Source organism: Ictidomys tridecemlineatus, chromosome 3 (genome assembly GCF_052094955.1).
Source record: "Ictidomys tridecemlineatus isolate mIctTri1 chromosome 3, mIctTri1.hap1, whole genome shotgun sequence".
Taxonomy (NCBI): Eukaryota; Metazoa; Chordata; class Mammalia; order Rodentia; family Sciuridae; genus Ictidomys; species Ictidomys tridecemlineatus.
In genome coordinates, this window is record NC_135479.1 from 46,036,197 (window position 1) to 46,061,149 (window position 24,953).

At 45.8% G+C, this 24,953-nt stretch overlaps 1 protein-coding gene across 7 annotated transcripts in view; it reads left to right on the forward strand.

Moving 5' to 3' along the window:
- Positions 1-24,953, forward strand: part of Rap1gap2 (RAP1 GTPase activating protein 2) — a 228,331-nt gene that overhangs the window by 1,284 nt on the left and 202,094 nt on the right. For 4 of the 7 annotated variants that reach the window (XR_013436263.1, XM_078042656.1, XM_078042658.1 and 1 more), the window contains exon 1: positions 23,481-23,799. Coding sequence is in view for 4 of the 7 variants with exons in the window: in XM_078042656.1 (XP_077898782.1) it covers positions 23,503-23,799 (297 nt within the window). In the remaining 3 variants the exon portion in view is untranslated. Of the gene's footprint in view, positions 1-5,561; positions 5,715-17,546; positions 17,664-23,480; positions 23,800-23,903; positions 24,045-24,953 lie in introns of those variants that run through there. The other 3 variants (XM_078042649.1, XM_078042659.1, XM_078042652.1) reach the window with 3 other exon arrangements.

Genomic DNA, 24,953 nt, shown 5'->3' on the forward strand with positions numbered 1-24,953 from the left:
AAGGGGAACCCGGGAAACCCTCCGGCGACTTGGCGAGCGAGGGCACGGCAACCCATCAGCACCGCGGACAGCGCCCAGGCTCACAGGCCGTGATCCGCTCCGCCCCTCTGCTGCCCTCCGCTAGCGAGCAGAGGCCATGCCGGCCCCGGGAAGGGCTGGGGTGCGGGCAAGCTGACCACGGGTCTAGAAATCTGCCCAGTTTTTTGGCGGCAGGAGAGCTGCCCAGACCTCTCACTAGCTTTGTGACCTTGGGTGAGCCACATCATCTCTCTGGGTCCTGGTTGATTAGATATCCCCTTTCCCCTTTATGTGAGAGTTTCAAGAGTCAAGGGAAGGTCCTTTATAAACTCTTGTACAGAACAGGTGCAAGACATTGGTATTGATCTGTTTTTGCTGCACATGGGAGGTTTCTGGAGTCCCACTGTTTGGCTTATAATTCTAACTCCACCAATATCTTCCTCCTTCCTGGGCTTTGATGTCCTTATCTGTTAAATGGGGATAATGTTGACTATGTAGCTCGTAAGATCTTTGAGTTTTTGTGGGGATTAAATGAATTAATACATGTGAAATGTTTAAGGTAATGCTGAATGCTCATTAGGCATTAGTGCTCATTGATGGATGATGGCAAAGGACTAGGTTTGTTGTGTGAGTGGCAGGTGGCTCAGAGATCCCTTTGGGTAACTCATTTCCATCCCTGCCTTGAGAGATTGGAGGAAGGGACTGAACCCATTCAGACCAAAGAACTAACCTGGCCTTTCTCACTCTATTGCCAAACAAATACTCCCTGACTGTTCCTCCTGAGCCAAATTTCCAGAGAAGTTCTTTACTTTTGTCTCTAGAACTGCTATGTCTCTAGAACCTTGAGGAGGGTTCCAGCAACTCATTGGCCACAAGAGCATCCTGCTTTCTCAGGGATCCCTCTCCTCCTGTCCTCACCAATTAATTTCCAAGGCTTAGCTGGGTTTAGGTCTCAATGAGTAAAAGTTTCACCAGCTCCTGGCAGACTCTACACTTCAAAGAGTTAAAGGGATAACTATCTTAAGTGGTCTAACAGGCAGAGGGGTTTGTATTTTGCTCAAGCTTCTCAAATCCCACCCTGTAGGAAGTAACTTCCTTGTGGGTGGCTCCTCTTTATTTTGTGTGAGAAAATTCCTGGGAAAGGAGCAGAAAGGCCAACCTAATTCTGCTCCTTATTTACTTATTTATTTATTTTTACTGGCCTTCCCAGAGGGTCCAACTCCTTTCTGGACTGTGCAGCTCTCTGGCCCTGTGTGTTTGAGTGTTTCCAGCAGAAGTATGGGTTCTGATGAACCATTTCTATTCTCCTAATTTTATGAGTTATCAGTAAGAATGAAAAAAGGTATGTTTTGTGGTATGAAGGATCCTGAAAACCTGGGTTCTGACTCCAGCTCTAATTCTAGGCAAGTCTTAGTGTCTCTGAGTTCTAGTTCCACGTAAGTAAAGTGGGAAGCACAACATCTAGTCTGTCGACAGGATCCTTGTAAACCTGTCATGAAGTACAAGAGAAGTGTTTGTGTGTGTGTGTGTGTGTGTGTGTGTGTTTGTGTGTGTGAAGTGCATGTGGATAGGATTGTTATAACCAAGTCCCAAATATTTTTCTCCTTGTCCTGTATCAAAATGAATCCTGAAACTCTGACTTTTCACCAGCTAAAGCAAACAGTCCCAAACACCTGTCTGAGAGATGGCCCTGCTTGCTCACCAGGGGATCCCACTGTGCTTCTTGCAAAATCCTGTACTTGACCAAGTTTCTGGCTGGACATAAAAGCCCTCTGAGGCTGCCCTCAGAAACCTGCAACATATTTGGGTGGAAAAAATCTATATGTGAAATAAAAATGACATATATAAGGTACCCAAGTAACATCTGAAAGTGACAGCCAGCAGAGTTGAGAGATCACCATGTGAAGGCAGAGCAGGGGCCTGGACTTGGAGGTCAGGGGAGTTAGGGATGCTTCTTTGGAAGAGCTTTAGAAATTAGTGAGTTGTGCTGGGCATGGTGGTGCACACCTATAATTCCAGTGACTTGAGAGGCTGAAGCAGTAAGATTGCAAATTCTAGGCCACCTTGGGCAACTTAACAAGACCCTATCCAAAACTAAAAACTAAAAAAAAAAAAAAAAAAAAGGGCTAAGATGTAGCTCAGTGGTAAAGTACCCCTGAGTTTGATTCCCAGTGCTAGGGGGAAAAAAGAGAAAGAAATTAGTCAGTAAATATATAGAATAATATTGAGCAAAGTTGATTGAATGCAATGTACCTGAGATTATGGGAGAGCCAGAAACATATCATGAAATGGGACATTAGAGATAATGTTGACAATAATAATAAAAAAATTGAAAGCATTTTGTGTGTGCCAAATCACTCATAAATGCCCTTTAAAAATCTTTCTTTTTCTATTTTAAAAATTAAGCTTATAAGAATGTAAAAGGAAAAGTATATGGAATGTGTACATCTTGCTTAAGAAACATTATTTTGAATCAAGTGCTTTGCCTATGCAATCTCTCTCTTTTGTGTGTGTGTGGGAGGGAGGGGTTGCCGGGTATTGAACTCAGGGGCACTAGACCACAGACCTACATCCCCAGCCCTATTTTGTATTTTATTTAGAAACAGGGTTTCACTGAGTTGCTTAGGGCCTTGCTTTTGCTGAGGCTGGCTTTGAACTCGCTCTCCTCCTGCCTCAGCCTCCTGAGCTGCTGGGATTACAGGCATGTACCACTGTGCCCAGCTACACATGCAGTCTCATTTAAACTGCTGACAATTTCTATTGGAAAGGTTTATTCCCATTGCAAGTGGATAAAATGAGACTCAAGAGAGGTTACATGTAGCACCAAATATCTGGGGAGCAGCAGAGCCACAATTCAAACCCTTACCCAGCTGGGCATGGTGGCATATACCTGTAATCTCAGTGGTTTGGGAGGCTGAGGCAGGAAGATTGCAAGATCAAAGCCAATCTCAGCAATTTAGTGAGGCCCTAAGCAACTTAGCAAGACCCCATCTCAAAATAATAATAATAAAAAAAGGGCTTGGGATGTAAGCGTCCTGGGTTTAATCTCTGGTACCAAAAAGCAAAACAAAACAAACCCTTACCCAGCCTAGGCCAGAGGTTAGCTTGTAACCATAGTATCATCAAGTCTCTCAGAGAGATGAATCTAGTTGTGGCCAACAGCACCCACAGAGGTCATGAGTTTTAAAGGAAAGTGAGGGCCAAAGTGTGTAAGGACTTGAAAACATCACAGTTCTGATTTGCAGGGTCTTTGGGCAATCCTACATTTACCACTGGCGTGGCAACAGGAAATGAAGTATGTGTGTGTACTAGGCCATAACTGGGCCTCGAATTTCCCACATGCTCCTGCTCTTGACTACCTAGGGAAGAGGACTCAGGTGCTCAACTGACGGGTATCAATTAACAGATCCTAAGAAGTTCTGCTGTCTGTGCAGCAGAATTCCTCCATTACAGATCATTGTCCAATGATGGGCAACTGGTTCCCTAACTTTGGTGATCTGGTGTACCTTTAGTCCCTTTGGATGGGAGGTTGATTGCCTGGGTAGAGTTGGTTCTAGGAAGACCTTTGGGCAGTGTGCTAGCTTTGTTACATATTATGGCACATATTTTGCCTTAAACACACCATTTCATATACTCAATTCTCTTTAATATTATCATTTGTTAGACTAGTATTTTTTTTTTTATATTTATTTTTTAGTTTTCGGCAGACACAACATCTTTGTTTGTATGTGGTGCTGAGGATCGAACCCGGGCCGCACGCATGCCAGGCGAGTGCGCTACGGCTTGAGCCACATCCCCAGCCCTGTTAGACTAGTATTAAAATAAAACTCAGAAATATTGGGACATTCAGTTACAAAAAATGTACATGTAATCCCATCGCCCTAATGCAGCTATTGTTATTTTTGTGTATTATTTTTCTAGTGTTTTCATGCACATGATGATTTACCTACTTTCCATGTCAGAATTATGTGACTTTTTTTTCACCCATATTGCATCATAACTTCCCCCCATGTTTCTATATAGTCTTTATGATTCCTATATTATCTTAAAGAAAGTTGGCTGTTTGTGTTGTTGTCTTTTTAATAAAAATATTTATTTTTTGGTAGTTGGACACAATAACCTTTAATTAATTGATTAATTAATTAATTAATATGTAGTGCTGAGCATTGAACCCAGGGCCTTGCAAGTGCAAGGCAAGCCTTTTCCACTGAGCCATAACCCCAGCCTCTGTGTTGTTGTCTTTTATTTTCTTGAATACACTATTATTTTGTAAAATAATTTTTAAATTTCTTTCTCCTCCTCCTTTCTTTTTGGTAGTGGGGTGCTCTACCAATGAGCCACATTCCAAGGTCTTTTTCTTTCTTTCTTCTTCTTCTTCTTCTTTTTTTAAAAAAATATTTTATTAGAGACAGCATCTCACTGAGTTGCTTAGGGCCTCCCTAAATTGCTGGGGCTGGCTTTGAACCCCTGATCCTCAGTCTCCTCAGCTGCTGGGCTCACAGGAGTTACCATCCTGCCCAGCTAGTCTTTTATTTTATTTTTTTCCGAGACAGGGTCTTCCTAAATTGCCTGAGGCTGCCCTTGAATTTGCAATCCTTCTGCTTCAGAATCCCCCTGTAGCTGGGATTACAGGTAGGCTGCCTCTGCGCATCCAATTTTAATCTTGTTTTTATTGAACACTTGGGTGAGCACCTATGGATACAATGACAAAAGTCAGTAGCAGCTGGATTCCCCTGAAAATGTTATCAGGGTTCCAGAGCATGAGTCTACAGTCTGCAAGGAAGGTAAGTTCCCAGGATCTCACATTAGGAGCTAGAATCCTTTTTTGGATTTTTTTTCCTCCTGCAAATGATGTGGGTTGTCTTGATAGGGAGAGGCAAGTGAATTGGGAGGGCACCTTGCAAAGTGCAGACAACCTCTATATTTATAAACATTTCTGATTTATCTTCTTCACGCCAGGCTTGAGATGCATGCCTCCGTGATATCGGTGGCCAGGCCGGTTTCTTCTCCCCTCCAGGAAAGAAGAGATTCTGAGGTGCATGGGAGGTTGACCGCCTGGGTGGAGTTCTAGGAAGACCTTTGGGCAGTGTGCTAGGCGAATGCTATATTCTTTTAATTACTGTCATTTTACAAATCTTTGTTTGTAGGTCACATCGGCTTGTTTTAGGCTTTTAGTTTAATTTTTATGCATTATTTTCTGGGTTACAAGGGAAGATGGCACAGAAGAATTGAATGAGCCGCTTCCTCACTCAGCAAAATTTCCTTAGTAGGACTTAGAGTCTGACTCTTTGCCTAGTGCTCCAGAGAAACCCTGGTGTTCTGTGTGGCTGGACCAGCCGGGACAGGGAGAAGGATGCGAAGGGGACAGGCTCCGTCCCGCGCGCTGCTGCTGCGGAGGAGTGCAGTGGCCCAGACCCGGTCCGCTCGGGGGGGCGGGGCGGCCGCGGCCGCACAGGGATGAGCGCCGCACGCTCCGCACAGCCCGCGCTTCGGCCCCAGTAGCCTCGCGCCCGCCGTCCGCCCCGCCCGGCCCCGCGCCGCACCCAGCCTCAGCGAGCGCGCCCTCAGCACTGGCCCTGCGGCAGCCGGAGCCACCTCCGCCGTGAAGGCCCCACGGCGGGCAGGGAGCGGCCAGTTGGGCGAGGCATGGCGGGCCGCCGGGCTCCGGGGGAGAAGCGCTGGCAGCTGGTGCGCTGGTGAGTGGGCAGCGGGCGGCCGCGGGGCCTGGTGAGGACGCTAACTCGTGCGCCCTAAGCCCGAGCCCGGCCTGCCCGGGAAGGAGCCAAGGCGCTGGCCCAAAGTTTCTTCCCGAGTGAGAAGATGCCGGGCGGGGTTGACAGAGAGGGTTGGGCTACCTGATCAAACACCGGGGTCCCCACACCGGGTCTTTAAGGTTGTCCAGAGACATAAGCGCTGGGACCCAGGACCCTATTCATGACGTCAGGCTTCGGAGGACCTGGTTTCTTCTTCCACAGAGGGCGGGCTCCCTCCTCTCCTGTCACCCCACTTTAGCTTTTCCATTTTGCAATGGAGGAGGGTCCCCATCTATCTCCTTTCTGTCTGCTATTCAGAGTAGGGTCATGAACCTGGGCCCCTAACAGGGCACAACCCTAGAGCCCCCACCCCCTGTGCTCGAAGAGATGCCCAGCTCACCTCCACAGGAACCTCTGGGGGTGCGCACTTTGAGGGTGTGGGCTTCAGAGAAGGGAACCTAGGAAGTAGGAGAAGGGGGAGGCATCCTTGAGTAGGTGGGTAGTTGCCCCTTCCCCCACCGCAGTCCTGCCCAGGCTCGGAAATCAGAACTTGTCGGTGTCAGGTTACGGGATTGCGGGCTAGAGAGGATTTTCAGATGCTTACAGCCAAGTCACCTGCGCTGGGTCCCTAGAACCTATGTCCTTCTTGTGCAAGTGTCCGAATATTCAGGACTCCTAGAATGCAGGGCAGCATGCGCAGCCCACCGTGGCCCTGGGAAGACTCCAAGATCTAAAAGAGAATGTCTGTCTGGGACCCTACCCCATCCCAAATCATCCGATCCACACCAGAGACAGGGGACCTCCTTGAAGTAGCATTTCTGTACACATTTTGCCTCTAGCTGAACTACAAATAACAATACTAATATCTTCAATAATAGCAACATGGGCTTCCTGAGAACCTCTGTGGCTCTGCTGTAATCAGGATCCAGAGTAATTCAGGATTACTCTTCACAGTAATACTCAGAGGAAGATATTAGCACCCCCCACTTTTCAGATGATGAAATTGAGAGTCAAAGAGGGAAAATGATTTTTCAAGGTCACACAGCAAACACTTTCACAGAATCAGAGTTTGAACCTGGGTATTGTTTCTGGAGCTTAACTCTTCCTATTTTGCTTCTTGTTTCCTGGATTGTCCCACAACCCCAGCCTGGCCACATACTCAAGTTCACATTGTTGGAGGATCCCAGCATGTCAGAGCAGAAGGGATAAATGTATTCTCAAGTTTATTATTTAGCAGCAGAATCAGTCTTCAAATGAAACTCCAGTGTATAAATCATATAAAAGTAGAATTAATCTGTTTGAAGAATGGAGACCAAACAGTTACTTAGTGTCCCCTTCCTCAAAAGGAGGCACCACCGAGGATCCCAAGATTTTCCAGAGCAGTTCTCTCACTTCATTGTTAAAGGGGTAGTGCATGGTTACCTGCTCTGACTCACCTCATCTCAGTCCTACCCCTTGCTTCTGGCAGCCTGGTTGGGTGGGATCTTGGGTTGGACCTGAAGACGCAAGAATCTTTCTTAGTATCCTAACTGGGCTTGTCATCCTGACACTCAGGTAAAAGCCCATCTTCTGAGAAGGTCCTGAGAATGTGATCTGAGCGGCCGGGCAGCTTGGCAGGGAATACTTTTGAGGGCAAAATACCCATATAAACCTATGCCAGGGTCCCTAGTTCCCGGACTTCACATGGAGTCAGTTTTCTTTCCCTTTAGATGAGTCAGGATTCTTTCTTTCTTTTTTTTTTTTTTTTTAAAGAGAGAGTGAGAGAGAGGGGCACAGAGAGAGAGAGAGAGAGAGAATTTTAACATTTATTTATCTTTTCTTAGTTCTCGGTGGACACAACATCTTTGTTGGTATGTGGTGCTGCTGAGGATCGAACCCGGGCCGCACGCATGCTAGGCGAGCGCGCTACCGCTTGAGCCACATCCCCAGCCCAGTCAGGATTCTTTCACTTAAAATTGTAGAAAATCAGCTCAAACCATTTTGAAAAAAAAAAAAAAAAAAAAAGGAACTTATTGGCTCACAAAGGAAAATTCCAGGAATTTTTCAGGGACAACAGATTCAGGTGCCTAAATAGTGCTCTGCTCTCTTTATCACTCTGCTTTCTCCTGTTCTCGTTTTATTTCTTGCAGAAACAGGGTGGCCGTCAGAAGCCATATGCGGCCTTCTAAAAGAGAGCTTTCATTTCTCAAAGACTAACCACAGGATGGCATCTCATTGGACTGACCTGGGTCACATACTTTTTTTTTTTTTTAAACTGGAGATTGAACCCAGGGGTATTCTACCATAGAGCTACTTGCCCAGCCCTTTTTAAATTTTAAATTTAATTTTTTTTAATTTTTAAAATTTTGAGCTGGGTTCTTGCTCAGTTGCCAGGGATGTTCTCCAGCTTGTGATCCTCCTGCCTCAGACTCCCAAAAGCTGGGATTACAGGTGTTCACCACTTTACCACTTTCCTGGACTTTTTTTTTTTTTTTTTTTTGGCACCAGGGATTAAACTCAGGGATATTCAGCCACTGAGCCACATCCCCAGCCCTATTTTGTGTTTTATTTAGAGACAGGGTCTCACTGAGTTGCTTAGCACCTTGCAGTTGCTGAGGCTGGCTTTGAACTCGTGATTCTCCTGTTTCTGCCTCCCAAACCACTGGAATCACAGGCGTGCGCCATTCACACCTGGCACTTTCCAGGACTTTTAGAGTATTTCGAATATAGCTATGTGCTGCTTACTAACAGGGAAATACATGGTTAGATAATTTGTCATCATCTACATCTTTTAGAGTGTACTTACACAAATCCAGAGGGCATAGTCTACTACATACCTAGGCTATATGGTATAATATGTATGTGTGTGTGGTATAGCTTATTGCTCCTAAGGCCATGACGAAAAACAACAACAACACAAGATTAAATCAAGCATAAGAGACAAGGTATAACTCAATGCAGTGACATATGACTATAATCCCAGCAACTCTGGAGGCTGAGGAAGGAGAATCACAAGTTTAAGGCCAGCCTCAGTGACTTAGTCCCTAAGTAACTTAGTGAGACCCTGTCTCCAGATAAAAAATAAAAAGGGCTAGGGATGTGGCTCAGTGATTAAGCGCCCCTGGGTTCAATGTAGCTGATTATGGTAGTACACACCTATAATCCTAGCATCTTGGGAGGCTAAAGCAGGAGGATCCCAAGTTTGAGGCCATCCTGGGTAATTTAGCTAGGCCCTCCATGTATTAAAAAAAAAAAAGAAAGAAAGACTGGGGACGTAGCTCACTGGGAGAGTACTCCTGGGTTCAATCCCCAGTAATGTACCCCCTGCCCCCCAAAAAAGAAAGAGAGAGGAAAGGAGAGGTAAGGTAAACACTTGATGTATGAGGCTGCTGCTGCTAGCATTATACATTATATTTTTTTTGCAGTACTGGAGATTAAACCCATGGCCTTGTGCATACTAGACAGGTGTCATGCATTCCATCACTGAACTACATCCTAAACCCCATGTTTTGTTCTGTTTTGTTTTTTTTAAACTAGGGATGGAACCCTGGGTGCTTTACCACTGAACTCATTCCCAGTCCTTTTTATTTTTTATTTTGAGGCAGGGTCCCTCTAAGTTGCTCAGACTGGCCTTGAACTTTGTGATCTTCCTGCCTCAGCCTCATGAGCTGTTGGCATTATAGGTTATGTGCCACTGCCCCCATCTACCTCTTCTTTTGATGGCATCATCTTCTCTTATGCTTGGTTTAATATTGTGTTGTTTTGTTCATCATGACCCTAGGAGCCACAGGCTGTACCACACACATGCATGTATATGTATATATCCCGTAGCCTATGTATGTAGTATGTAGTAGTCTCTACCCTCTGGGTTTGTGTAAGTACAGTGAACATTTTTAAAAATACATAATTTCCTTTTCTTTCTTTTTTTTATTTATATATTTATTTATTTTGAGATGGAGTCTCACTCTGTTGCCCATGTTGGCCTCAAACTCCTGGACTCAGTGATCCTCCTGCCTCATTCTTCTGAGTAGCTAGGACTACAGGTGTGTGTCCCACTCCAAGCTTCATCTTTTCTTGGTGGTGTCCTTGGAAGCACACAACTTTTAAATTTTGATGATGCCCGGTTTATTGATTTTTTCTTTTGCTTTTGTATCACATCTAAAAAATTATTGCCTAATCCAAGGTCATGAAGATTTACCGCTGTTTTATAGTATCAACTCTTACATTTAAGTCTTTGATCTGTTTGAATTAAATTTTGTGTAGGATGTGTGAGAGGGGCCCAAGTTTAGCTTTTGTATGTGGGTATCCCAATGGCCCAGAATCATTTATTGAAAAGTCTATTTTTTCCCCTTCTGAATTATCTTGATACTCTTGTTGGAAATCAATTGACTGTAAATGTTAGTTTATTTAAATACTCTCAAATTCAATTCCATTGATGTAGACATCTATCCTTTCTCCTGTACCACATTTTATTGATTAAGGTATTCAAACTTGGGGCTGGGGTTGTGGCTCAGCGGTACAGCGCTCACCTGGCACATGCAAGACCCTGGGTTTGATTCTCACCACCACATAAAAATAAATAAGTGAAATAAAGGTATTATGTCCAGCTACAACTAAAAAATAAATTTTTTTTTTAAAAAAGGTATACTGACTTGAAATTGGGATGGGTAAGTTCTCCAACTTTGTTCTCCTTGCTCATAGATATTTATTTTAAAGTTTGCATTATAATCCCAAAACACTTTGTTATGTTGTTCCAGCTTTACCTGTTGGGAATACTTTCGGTTGGTTACTGTTTCCTTTTAATATACACCTATCATTCTTGTCTTTTTGTTTTGGGGATTTCCTTACTTTTGTTTTTTAATGACAAAAGAGTAGGATTTATTTAAATAAGAGAAAAAGAGAGCTCCCAAAAGGCAAGAGGAGACTCGAAAGGCATTTCCTGACTTTTTGACACTATAATATGCTCCGGGCTCCTCTTGTGTATTTCCTGCCCCAATTCCAGAATCAACCATTTCTCCAAAGAGCCTTTTTACATTGGAGAATGATATGAGAAACTAAGATTTGAATGCAATTTATTATCAGTCCTTTGGTTTTTTTTTTATATTTTTTTTTAGTTGTAGTTGGAACCAATACCTTTATTTCACTTGTTAATTTTTTTTTATGTGGTGCTGAGGATAGAACCCATGGTCTAGCACGTGAGAGGCGAGCACTCTACCGCTGAGCCACAAACCCAAGCCCCAGTCCTTTGGTTTTTATGTTGCAAGTATCTTCTCCAAATTTGTCAACACACACATGCATACACTGTGCACGGGTGTGTGTGTTATTTATACTGTATTTCAAATCTGGAAAGATAATACTTCTGCAGAGATGGGGTGGAAGGGGACATTCCAAGGCAGAGAAGAAATGTCCTTGATGAAAAGTGAAGGATGTGTTTGGAACAATGAGAGCTCATGGGATTGGATGGGAGATTTAGACCTATGGAAGAGATGGGTATGAAATAGAACTGGAGAGAGCAGAGTTAGGTGGCATAGGGCTTGAATACCAACCAAAGAGTTTAGATTTAATTTGAGCAATATGAGTCACTGAATGTTCTTTAGCATTGAATTTTTTTTTTTTTTCGTGGTGCTGGGATTGAACCCAAGGCCTTGAACATGCTAGGCAAGTGCTCTACCACTCAGCTGCTACCCTAACCATGAATGTTCTTGACAAACCCTCATCAAAATGGTTGTGGGTAACAAGGAGCTTTCTCACTTTTACTAGGTACCTGACTCTCCTATTTGATAGACTATTGACTTTAATCTGGGAGTGCTAGTGCCTGCAATCCTAGTGATTTGAGAGGTTGAGGTGGTAGGATTGCTAGTTTGAGAAATTTAGCTGTCTCAAAATAAAATTAAAAAGGGGCTGGAGATGTTGTTTGGTGGTAGAGCACCTGAGTTCAATCCCCAATCCCCAGTGCCAAAAGGAAAAAAAAAAAAAAGGCAAGAAAAGTATTGACTTCAAGTTCGCTATATAAATTTGAATTACTTTGTTTACAAGTGAAAGAAACATGCATTCAAACTGGCTAAAGCAACAAACAAACAAATCAAGACCCCAAACCAATAAGTATTGGTTCCTTTTACTGAACGGCCCTAAGAGTAATGATTTCAGGCATGGCCCAATCCAGAAACTGTCTTCCAGGCTCTCCATCTTTTAGCTTGGCACCATCTTCTAAATAACTCCTTGAAAGAACATCAGGGAAGTTCTTCGGGACACTGTTCAGAATTTTCAAGGTATATAGCTCAGTGGGACTGTGGGAACCTTGGCTATCTGCTGCTTTTATTGTGTACCTTTTGGATAAATCTTTTTTGGTGTTTGGAAATTGCCCTCTGAAAAGAGCACTAACCTGAGAGTAAGAATCCTGACTCTGTCACTTCAGGGTTTGCCATCTGGGTCAAATACTTCCCCACTTGGGGAAGTCTCAGTTTCCTCATCTGTTGAAGGGAGCATTATATCTTTCTGACTTCCCACAGTGTTCACCCAAATAAACAGGTATGGCCTGTAAAGTGCCCAACACTGTTCTCTGTTGGTGAAGGGTTGCATTCTCCAGGAGGTGCCACCTCACCCTACAATCTGGGGCCTGTGTATTTGAGCAGCTCCTACCCTTCTCTTTCCCTTTTCATTCCTGTCAGATCTCTCTGACTATGCCAGGTACGGTAGTCTGTTCAGGCTGCTCAAACAAAATACCATAGACTGAGTGGCTTATAAAGAATAGATATGGGGCTGAGATTGTGGCTCAGAGGTAGAGTGCTCGCCTAGCATGTGTGAGGCACTGGGTTCGATCCTCAGCACCACATAAATATAAAATAAAGACATTGTGTCCACCTATAACTAAAAAAAGTATTAAAAAAGAATAGATATATATTTCTTACAGTTTGAGAGGCTGGGAAGTCCAAGGTCAAGATGGCTGCAGATTCATTGTCTTGTAGAGGTCCATGTCCTGGTTCATAAATGGTGCCTTCTTGCTGGGTCCTTCTTTGGTGGAAGGTGCTAGCTAACCCTCTACAATCCCATTCCCTGTGATTTTCACCTCCCATAAGGTTCACCTCCTAATATCATCTTGGGGTTAGTATTTCAAGATATGAAGGGGAGGTGGAGGGACACACAAATATTGAGACTATATCTCTGGTTCTCTTGATTTTCATTTTTTTTGGGGATAATCTGAGAAATCAGTTCTTGCTAAAGTTTTAATGTTGAAAAGGCTTAAAAGTTTGGCCCTATGCAGCATTTAATTTCCCTCAGTGTACTGTTCAGTGGAATTTCAGATACCCAGCAGCTTAATAGGAAAGATATTTGGGGGTGAGTGGTCTGTTTTCCCTTATATTCAGTGCATTCCAATTCAACAAGCACATTTACTAAGTTAGTAAGTTGGATTCATGAATGGAGATCATGTGTGGCAGAGCATTCCCAAGGATGTAATGAGTTGATCTCTGTTGCTGTTGTGATTTTTACAGCAGGCTGGCTCGAAGGGCTGTGTGAGGACGTTGCAGGGATTTCAGAGCTGGATCAGACCTGGTTTTTGCACTCTAGCGAGGAGACAGACGAGCACATAAATAACTCATGAACAGCCAGCAGAGGGATTGCAATGCTGTGATCAAGGCTGAGCAAAGCATCCCAGGAACCTTAGCGCTGACTTAGATTCTGGCTGGGAGACAGGACAGACTTTGAGGCAGTGTAGTTTGGGAAAGTAGAGCAGGATGGGCAGGTCTGGGTTCAGCAGGGTGGGTTCATCTGGGGACACAGCCTGAGCCAAAGTTCTGAGGTAAGAGAGGCCAGGGTATGTTTGAGAGAGATAAACGGAGCAGAAATGCAAGGGTCTGTGTGTGAATAAGGAGGAGGCAGCATGTAGTGGAGAGAAAGGCTGGAATGGAACCAAGAGAGAAAGAAATGGCCATCTAAGGTGAGCAGCATGGATGCCATTTTGTATAAATTGGGAAGCCACTGAACTTTTGGGTCAGGGGAGGAGCTGATAAGATTTGTGTTGGAAAGTGGAGGCTGGCACAGAGGAGGGAGAGGATGGTAGAGCTGGAGGGATTGATTAGAAGGAAACTGGATGCCATAGGAGTTCAAGGTGCAAGGAAGGCCTGGCCTCTGCTGTTTCCTCAAGTGCGACTTCGGACAAATGCACTTCTTCCCCTGAGCCTTTCCTTCCTCATCTCTAAAATGGGGTTGGTCAGTTCCACAGGGTTTGATGTGAGGCTTACAGGAGATAGTGTAGGGGGTGGCTTTGTCATGAGTGAAGCATGGAAGGCATATGCCTGGAAGAGACCAAGGATGATAGGAAGGGAAGATGACAACAATGAACATGTGGCAAGGGATGCCTATGCATTATCTCGATTATTCCTATGCATTATTCGATCCTGGCGACAACCCTTCAAGTGTTATTATTACTCTTACAGATGGGAAAAAGCCCTCACTCACAGCTGGAATCCAGGTTGGGATATCTGCAAAACCAGGTAGCCACTTTATTAAGTGGAGGACAGTCTCTTCCACCAACATCTGAAAGATGGGGTGCAGGGAGAAGGGAAGGAAAGGTAGCTGAGTTTGGGGTGGAGCAAGGAGGTAGACGGGGGTTGAGGCTGAGGTTGTGTTCTGGGCCAGGACTGAGTGTTGGGTGAGGAGAAGGTTGGAGTAGGGACCGCCTGTTCCTTCAGCCTGGGGGACTATGTATGCCTGGATGGGTCCAGTGCAGCCTTGTACATGGTCTGTCTGCCCAGAAGTGGCTCTTTGCCCACTCTGGGACTCCCATCCTCGTCTATAAAATAAAGTTGTTGGGGGGCTGGGGATAAAGCTCAAGTGGTAGCGCGCTCACCTGGCATGGTGGGGCTCTGGGTTCGATCCTCAGCAGCAAATAAAAATAAAATAAAGATTTGTGTCCACCGAAAACTAAAAAAATAAATATTAAACAATTCTCTCTCTCTCTCTTTACAAAAAATAATAAGGTTGTTGGATCAGATGGATGACCTCCTGGCATTTTTCTGCTCTAACAATCTATGACTTTGTGATGAGTAGAGGTCTTAATTTTTTTTCCCACCTTTTTACAAAAAGCATACTATAATCACCTGGTTCATATTCAAAAGGGACCAAATCAGTTACAGTGCTCCCCAGCCACTCACTCCCCTCCACAGATGCAGCCTAGAACACCAGTTGGTTAGCACAATCTATTTCCCCACAGAAATGGCAAGAGCATGTCACTCAGGAGGCCAAGATCGGGGAAGATAGGGAAACGTTATGGCGGACAGAATGGGATTGATCAGAGCAGGCTTCCTGGAGGAAGGAAGTCTTCAAACAATGTTTTACAGGCAAACAGCTGTCTTAGGGGTGAGAGCAAGTCATAGAGAAAGGTCATGTCCCAAACAGAGGTCACAAGCTTCCTTCCCAAAGCTGTCACTGTCTGGCATGAATGGCATTGCATCCAGCCATCTGCACCAACTAGGACCTGAAGAAAAACCTTACTGCCTTATCTTCCCCCATTCATATCCACTCTAGTACCAGGTCCTGCCACATTTCCTCCTTAGCTCACTCATGAGTCCTCCCACTTCTCTCCATCTCCAGCATTGTCCTTTCTGAGCCATTCCACATGGACTCTGTTGAGAACATCTAACTGGCTGCTTGCCATTCCCATCAAGGCTGGATGACCTTCCTGAAATGCCCATCAGATGATATGGAGAACAGTGGAAAGAGACTGGCTGGGGCCAGGCACTCTGGTCTGGGAGAACACAGTGGCAACTGGAGCCCCTGCTCTCCAATACCCCTGCCTTTTTTCAGATCCTCAAAGGCACCTGCTGCCTCCTGACTCTGGGGCTCCTCTGCTGGAGCACTTCTCCCCTGATTCTTTCTCCTAGGAAATCCTTGTTAACGGCTGACTCTGTGTCCCCCCACCAAATTCATCAGTTGAGATCCCAACCCTCAAAGTGATGGTGTTGGGAGGCGGGGCCTTTAGGAAGTGATTAGGTCCTGAGAGTGGTCTCTGGTGAATGGGATTTGTGCCTTTATAAGAAGAGACACGAGAGACAGGAGTTCTCTCTGCCATGAGGATACGATGAGAAAACGGCCTTCTGCAAACTAGGAAGAGGGCTCTCTCCGACACTGACACCTTGATCTTGTACTTCTCACTTCCAGAACTTTGAGAAATAAATTTCTGTTTTTTAGGCTACCCAGTCCTCAGTATTCTGTTTTAGCAGGCTGAACCGACCAAGACAGGCCTTTTCCTTCAGAACTCAGTTCTGCCTGATTCCCCAGCGAGGACTGCTGGGAAATTCCCTCCCTCAGCAGATAGTCTGTGCCCCACTAGGCAATACAGCAGCTGCACCATTTTTTTTTTTCATAGCACTTTACCCAGTTTGTAATTATACATACACACCTCTTTGGGGATAGGTAATAGCTCTCCTGCATGAGAAATTACATTGTTAAAAGATCACTTTCCCATGCCTGCAGCTACCCTGTTTTCTCATCCTCCCACCCAGGAAATGACTTTTATTACCTTTTATGTCTCCAGAGTTTATATATGTAAAGATAAGCAAGCATGATTTCCTACTTTATTCCCTCCCCTCTTCCTTTTAACATCAGTAATACATACTGCTCTGCCCTTGATTTTTTTTCTCCTAATGATGTAGTTTGGAGGTCCTGGTATGATAATGCACAGGAACACCCTCATTTAAAACATTTCTTATGGGGCTGGGGATGTGGCTCAAGCGGTAGGTCATTGGCCTGGCATGCTCAGGGCGCTGGGTTCAATCCTCAGCACCACATAAAAATAAAATAAAGATGTTGTGTCCACCGAAAACTGAAAAGTAAATATTAAAAAGTTTAAAAAAAAAAAAAAAAAAAAAAAAAAAAAAAAAAAAAATAAAACATTTCTTATAGCTGCACATAGTTTTACTGCACAGATTAACCATGATTTATTTAACCAGTCCCCAACTGATGGGTGCTTGGGTCACCCCCAGTCTTTTTTGTTAAAAACAATCCCTCAGATAACCTGGTAAACACATGCCAGAACCGGAAGATGGATTCTCCAAAGGGAGCTTCACTGGATTAAAAGGGAAATAATGCATTGGTAATGCAGACAGATGTTGGGTCCTCCAGAGGGGTTGTGTGAATTGACACTCCTACTGGGAATGTAGGAGAGTGCCTGTCGTAATGATGTATCCATTTCTGTGATTATTGGATGGTTTCTCTGCACAGAGGACTATAAGCCCCAGGAGGGCAAGGTCTGGGTCTGTTTTGCTTATCAGTGTGGGCGCTCAATAAATGCTAAATGAATGGATGGATTCATGATTCTATCAGAGGGGTTGGCCAGGGGTCAGGGAATAAAGGAAAAGAGAGGCCACCTTCCCTTTGTATTTACTTTGCCCAGTCCAGCTTCCCTGATCCTTCTGGAGAGCAGCCAGGATCTTGTGAGAGAATCTTGAGATCTGGAAGACCTGACCATTGCTGATTCCTGAGCCCCACTCCAGGGCTACCCTTCTCCCTTTGTGGGATGAAGTCTAGGGTCTTGGTCTTGGAATTTGAACCCTCGTCTGATGCTGGACTCCCCTGCCTGCTCTCTTGTTTACATACCTCAAGTGACAGGGAACTTACCCCTCCAAGTGACTCAACTTCAGACAACAGCTTTTGGATAGCTTTTCAGATCAGCAGTGGGGAGGAGGATTTGGAGACAGGTACCTGTTGGCTTTCCTTCTCCAGCAAGCGGGGCTGACTCCCCAAAGGAACTCTGCAGAATCCTGCCCACCTCCTCACTCTTTTGTATCTTGTTTATAGGTACGTGCAAGAAGGGCGGTTTCGAATTGAGGAAAGGACACTGACAGCCTTCCAGTGGCTCTACAGCCCACAGCAGCACCGCATCCTCAGCCGTGCCGACCTTGAGTCTCCCTCCAGGTAAAGGAACTTATGCCCTTCTCTTCATTCAGTGGCTTAGGTCTAGCCCCCATTCTACCCCAGCTGGTGTTTACATAGCCAGCTAACACTGGTCCTTAAATCTACAGTGGTAAACTTTGCCCTTAGTGATGGAGAGGCTTCCAAAGGTCCAGGGTGCTGGTCTAACCACTAAGTGATTAGAGGCAACTTACTGCCTCTGATTTCTATTCTGTAAAGTGGAAGATCATGAGTCTCCAGTGAATGGTGCCTCCAGAGATTTCTCATGCCTGTGGATCAGCTGGACCCTCTTTTTTTTTTTTTGGTAGGGGGTATCAGGGATTGAACTCAGGGGCACTTGACCACTGAGCCACATTTCCAGCTTTTTTTTTTTTTAATTTAGAGACATAGTCTCAGTGAGTTGCTTAGTGCCTTGCTTTTGCTGAGGCTGGCTTTGAACTCGTGATCCTCCTGCCTCAGCTTCCCAGGCCACTGGGATTACAGGCATGCACTATCGCACCTGGCTGGAACTCTTTAAGAGAAAGGGTAGTTGGGAAATTTGCTGGGTAGCCCTCAATTTGACCTTGGTAAATCCAGTCCTGCTTTTCTTGCGTGCCTTCTCCTTTTTGCCAGAGAATCCAGCTGGGATCTTGAGTCTGGGTGGAGGGCTGGGAGGTGAGGGCCTTTCCCTACTCAGATTCTATCTTCCAGGTTCCTGCTCTCTATTCTTCTACCACTGTGGAAAGGTGTGACCAGTGTTAGCAGTCTTGACAGAAGCTTCTCTTCCAGGAATGGTTGAATAAAAGAGGAAAGGAAGGGATGTGACTTAGAGGGCACATGCTCTTACTGCAGCTTCTCAAAATGGACCCAGGAATAAGGTTTAGCAGTGGTGAGAGATGTCATCTCTCCTACCATCTGTCAGGAGTCTTTTATAACAAAGCACAGTGCATCTACTCTCTCTTGTCTCATTGACAGTTTCAGAAGATTCTGGAAGCAATAAGGTAGGTGGCCACCCTGGACCTGGTTCTGACCAGTGAGGAAGAATTAGTCAAATGAAGATGCAGAAGTGGGCTGGGGATGTGGCTCAAGCGGTAGCGCGCTTGCCTGGCATGCGTGCGGCCCGGGTTCGATCCTCAGCACCACATACCAACAAAGATGTTGTGTCCGCCGAGAACTAAAAAATAAATATTAAAAAAAAAATTCTCTCTCTCTCTCTCCCTCCTCTCTCACTCTCTCTTAAAAAAAAAAAAAAGATGCAGAAGTGACAGGAACCCTGGAAGAGGTGACTCAGGCCACCTCAGAATTTTTTGTTATTTATAGAAGTCCCCTGGACTCCAGAGAGCAGATTTCAAATACTGTAAAGACAGAAAGAACCCAAAATCTTGAGGCAAGAGTATTGGGAAGTATACAACAATAAAATTCCACGTGTATAGTTGTGACTGCTTGCAGGGAAGGAGAAAGAGGCTTGTAGCTGCCTGGGAGCACTCTGGAGAGATGTGGACATGATTGGTGTGCAATTTGATTTAGTTTCAGGCAACCTGCAAAGCCTTTCTGCATGCCGATTGCCATCTGACTTGAGGCATGCCGATTGCCATCTGACTTCCCTTCAAAGCTCCAGTGACTGTGCAACTATCTTATTTGTCCATTTATTCATTGTCTGTGTCCCCCGCTGGATTGTAAGCTCTCTGGGGCAGGGACTTTTCTATCTTGTTCTTCCCTGTGCTCTAGCACAGTGTGTGGCCCAAGGAAGGAGCTCATTAAGTAGTTACTGAATGAACTACACACAGACAGAATGTTGGCTTTGAACTTGAAGGAAGGCTGGTAGGAGGTAAGGTGGGCTCTTTTAAACTGCCCAAGGTGATAGTAAGGGACAAGGAGGAGGGTGGGACCGGCTGCCCATGAAGGCAGTCTGAGGCTAACCGAGCTGCTGTGTTTTATGAGCCAGAGAACAGAAAACAGGCTGGAATCATTTGAAATAATTTCAAATTGCATTCTTGGGAAGGCTGCATCCCTGGGGACAGGATGAGGTGTCCGCTCAGTGACAGTACTTATTTTTTGATAAAATTTTGTGATTTTTAAAAATGCTTATTATGTGTCATGTTGTAAATTCTTTGCAGGAATAAGTTGGTTTAATCTTTATAGCAACACTACCATCTGGGTACTATTGTTATCCCTATTTTTCTGATGATGAAAGTGAGAAACAGGTTAAATGACAGCTAGTAAGCGGCAGTGCTTGCAACCCCTACACATGCTGGCTTGGAGCATAAACTGTGTGCCTGAAGGTGGGAGATGGAGGAGATAATTTCTGTCTCCACGAAGGAGAAGATGCCATCCAAAAACCATGAATAAGAGGGCTGAGTATCATTTCTGATCAAGTTTCAGAGCCTATTATTAAGAGATGGTTTGAGCTAGGCACAGTTGTGCACACCAGTAATCCTAGTGGTTCAGGAGGCTGAGGCAGGAGGATCACCAGTTCAAAGCCAGCCTCAGTAACTTAGTGAGGCCTTAAGCAACTTAGTGAGACCCTGTCTCAAAATAAAATATAAGAAAGGTCTGGGGAATGTGGCCCAGTGGTTAAGTGTCCCTGGGTTCAACCCCTGGTACCAAAACATAAAATAAAATAAAATAAAGAGATGGTTTGGGAATACTTAGGGAAGAGGTGGAAGATCGTTAGCATCATGTGAATTCCCTGAGAATCTGCCCTGCTGGGGAAGCTTATGTGCTTTTCTGATTAATTTTCTAGACTTGAAATTGGATTGGGTGTGGTGCAGCAGGAGATAGTGGTTATGAGTTTCTGCAAAAAAAATTGTTCTTTTATTACTGTCAAAGCACTGCAGGTGACACAGAGGAATGTGGGCTGGGGGATGGCACTGCTGAGGAGGTTGATGAGTGGGCAGCTAAATCCTGCTCAGTGTGTTTATCAGTGCTTGAGGAAGGCTGTGTATGGCCTGCTGGTGATATTGTTGATGGCTGGAAACTGAGCAGCATACCAAGGCAAGATGGCAGGATTGGAACCCCAGATACCCTAGAAGCTGGATTTGGGGTTCAAGTCTAGAACTGTAGGTTCCCCTTATCTGTGGTGTCACTTTCCACAGTTTTAGTTACTCACAGCTAAACAGTCTGAAAATATTAAATAGAAAATTCCAGAAGCAATCAATTCATAAATTTTAAATTGTGTGATATTCTGAGTAGCTTGATGAATTGTCACCTCATTCCACTTTGCCCCACTTGGGATGTGAATCATCTCTTGTCTAGTGTATCCACAATGTATTCGCTACCTGCCTATTTGTAACTATTTTGGTTATCTGATCAACTGTCTCGCTATGTCAGTGCTTGTGTTTAGGTATTCCTTATTTTACTTAATAATAGCTTGAAAGTGCCAAAGTAGTGATGTTGGCAATTTGGATATGACAAAGTGAAGTCTTAATGTGCTTCCTTTAAGTGAAAAGATAAAAGTGACCAATGTCATCGTTGTTATGTATATACAGATGCTCCTCAACCTATGAGGGGGTTAATCCGAATAAACTCATCATTAGTTGAAAATGCATTTAATGCTCCTAACCTACTAAATATCATAGCTTACTTATCTCAAAATACTTATATCTGCTGGGGTTGGTGGCACACACTTGTAATCCCAGTGACTCTGGAGGCTGAGGCAGGAGGATCCCAAATTTGAGGCCAGCTTCAGCAATTTAGCAGGGCCCAAAGCAACTGAGTGAGTCACTGTCTCAAAAAAAGAAAGGGCTGGGGATGAGGCTCAGTAGTAAAGTGCCTCTTGGTTCAATCTCTAGTAACAAAACAAAACAACTTATATTTTCCTACAGTTGGACAAAGTCCTCTGATACAAAGCCTATAAAGTGTTGACTATCTTATGTAATTTATGAATGCCTATATTAAAAAATGCTAGCAGGGATTGGGTTGTGGTTCAGTGGTAGAGAGCTTGCCTAGCATGTGTGAGGCACTGAGTTTGATTCTCAGCACCACATATAAATAAAAAAAAAGTCTGCTGACAACTAAAATATATTTAAAAATGCTAGCAACACTGTACACTGTATGCATCCTTGTGATTGTGTAGCCCACTGGGAGTTATGTTTCACTGCTGCTGTCCAGAATCTCAAGAGTGTATCTTATGGAATATTGCCAATTTGGGGGAAAAAAATCAAAATTCAGAAATCAGTTTAGTGTCTACTGAATGTTTATCATTTTCATGCTCTCCTAACCTAATATTGACAACTTGTAAGTGGATCCATCATTAATTCAGGTACTATCTTTACAGGACAAACCATAGCATCTATAGGGTGTGCTAACATACCTGGTTTTAGGAATCCACTGGGCGTGGGGGCCTTGAAACATACCTCCAAGGAAAAAGGGGACTACAGTAGATACACCTTAACAGAGATAAAAAGAAATCAAAGTTGGCCTCTAATCCAGTCTGCATTTAGGCAGAAGGACTAGAGAATCAGAGTTGCCTGAGGAGTTCTGATTGAGTAAAAGCTTGGGTATGGCCCTATGTTTTAGGGGCTTACCAAAGAAAACACTGGAATCTTGGGGTTGAAGTGCTCAGGGCAGAGTCCAGAGTGAGGAAAGAAAGGTCCTGCTCTTCTGAGGCTCAGAAGACGAAGAACTCCTTATCCCTATTTTATTATTATTATTTTTGGTGAGTAGTGATTGAGCACCTTTCCTCTGCTAGACCCAGTGCCTGGAGCTTAGAATGGCTGGGCACTTTGCATTTCAAGAAAAGTTGCTGAAAGAACTCAGCTTGTGGGCTGACTATTCCTCCCTCCCTCCTTTCTTTCCTGCCCCCCCCACCCCACATTCTTCTCTGCCTCCCTTCCTTCTGCAACTGTCCATTGTAATCCTGATCTGGGTCGGGCCTTGAGGTTATATGATCCTCAAAACAGACAAGGGTACTGCCTGTATGGGACATATTCCAGTGGGAGACAGATCACCAACACGTAAACATGAAAACAAGAGAGATGACCAGATTCTCATCATTCCCAAGAGGATCAGATTGCTCAAAAAAACTAAAACAGAGCATCAAGATAAGGAGTGACCAGTGGGTGTGTGGGGACTTTGGAAGAGAAGGAATGCTTCTCTGGGAAAGTGACATGTGAGCTGAGTCCTGGAGGGCAGCCATATGGAGAAGGTGCTGGTGAGAAGTGCAGAATAGGGCTGGAGGAGCACAGGATGTGGGGTGGTATATTCTAGAGGCAGAAAGTCACTGTGGTCAGCATAAAGTCAGGTTATGACCAGCAGACTGAAGTAAGGAAGATTTCCCTTCAATCAAAGGAAGGGCTTTCCAATGTTTACAGCTGCATAAGGACCGTGTGCTGTCCCCTGAGGGAGTGAGGTGCTCAATCACTAGAGGTGTGCAAGTCATGGAGGATGCCCACCGCGGGGAGTTACTGTGGAAGAGACCTAAGCATCCCAAAGGTTGGCTAGAGGACCCTTCGTCTCTTCAACCCCTTCAAGTTCAGGAGTATCTTTGGTTTGGCAGAAGCTGGGCAGGTGTCTGTGGAGTGAGTGAATGAGAGCTTCAGGCTGCCAGGTCCACAGCAGGGGTAAACTTAAGGGGTTCTGGCAGTTCTTGAGCCCCCCTTCCCCACTTCCAAGTTCCTATAGCTCTGTATCCCCAGGAGGGGTTCCCAGGAGAGCCCCAGAGTGTCTTCCTCAATAGACCAGGAACTCCGCACCTCTGATTCCCACCGTCCAGCGTCCCATCCTCCAGCAACCTCTGTGGGCAGGTGGGCTTCTTTTTCCTTCTTTTCCCTAGGCCCCCTGAGCGCGCCTGCCCCGCCCCACGCCTTTGTTCCTGAGGAGCTGCCTCGGGTAATCCCCTGGTGGCGGAGACAGCAGCGTCCCCATGGCGCGCGCGGGGCTCAGGACCCACTGCACCCCGACCCTATGCCCTCGCCGCCTCCGGCGCCTGCCTCCGGCGCCCGCCTCCCTGCCCCTCTCCGGTAGCAGCCCGGCAGCCACGCTGGGAAAGCCGGAGTGGGCACCACCCGGACCAGGGCGCGGATCCGGGCGGTGTTGCCTCGAGGACCTGGAGCGCGAAATAGGCACGGGCAGCGGCGGTAGCGGGAGGACCCTGGGGTCCCACCAGAGCAGACAGTGGATGCGAGTGCGCGACTCCGGAAGCCGGGGACGCGCCTGCCAGGTGTGCGAGCGGCTGCAGGCGGGAGGAGGGCGCAGCTTTGTGCGTTCCCAGCCGCCGGCCGGGTGTGCGCGTGTGCGCGCCGCGGTGACGGTGCACGCGACTGGGCGGGCTGCGAGGGAACCCCGGCGGCGAGAAGGAGGGGGCTTGGGTCCGGATGGAGAGGGCTAGACGCGCCGTTCTTTGCGCGTTGGCTGGGTGAGCAGCCGGGACTGACTGTTGACATTCCGTCCACGTCGGGGAGCGAGGTCAGTGGCTTCCGGGCTGGGTTGTAATTCCATAGTCAGCCTGGATCTGGACGAGAGTCCTGGGTGTGATCAAGCGTGGAATAGGAGTGTACGCTGTGAGTGTGGATGCGTGTATTGCAAAGCAATATCCAGCACGTATGGCCGGTGTGAGCTCTGTGTTGTGATCCCAAAGAGCAATTCAGTGTACGGGGTTATGTTTGGGAGGTGGGGTGACTGTCCTCAGAAATCCCTGCCGGGTGGGGCACCCCACATACATCAATGCAGAGGGGTGTGTGTGCGTGAGTGAGATGTTGGTTAGCCCGCGTCAGAGTCTGGCTAGAGAAGCTGACCGACATGGAGGTCAGACGTGGGTGTTTACAGGTGGCGGTAGAAGGAAAAAAGCCAGGAACCCCAGGAGGACTGGAAAGGGTGCCAGCCACAGCCCATCCTCACTCCAACCTGTGCCTGTTGCAGGGAAGGGAACCAGGGTGGGGGTTGCTGGCTGAGAGGCCTTCATGGACCTTTGGGGCAAGGCCAGTCTCCAGCCTGATTCTCATATTCAGAGGCCTTGAATAGGTGGGTGTGGTGGGTGCCATCCTGGGTGGGGGTCCAGGGCAGGTGTTTAGGGGACTTTGGGAGTCTGTGTAGACTCCACTTTGGCTTTACCACCACTAGATGCTGTGTGTCTGGATCTGGGAGCTGATTGAGGGGTACCCTTCTTTCCTCTATAACTCCCCCTTCACCCTTCTTAACAAACCTGAAGGGCATTTACATGCAAGTGAGATTTGGGCTCTGAATTCGGGGATCTGCTTTTGATATGAGCGCCACTGGAGCAGCCTCCATGGGGATTAAGAGGGTTGTCCTGGGTCAAGCATCAGAGCTCTTGGTTCCTTTTCATGCCTTGTAACCCTGAGGCTGTTCCTTGAACCC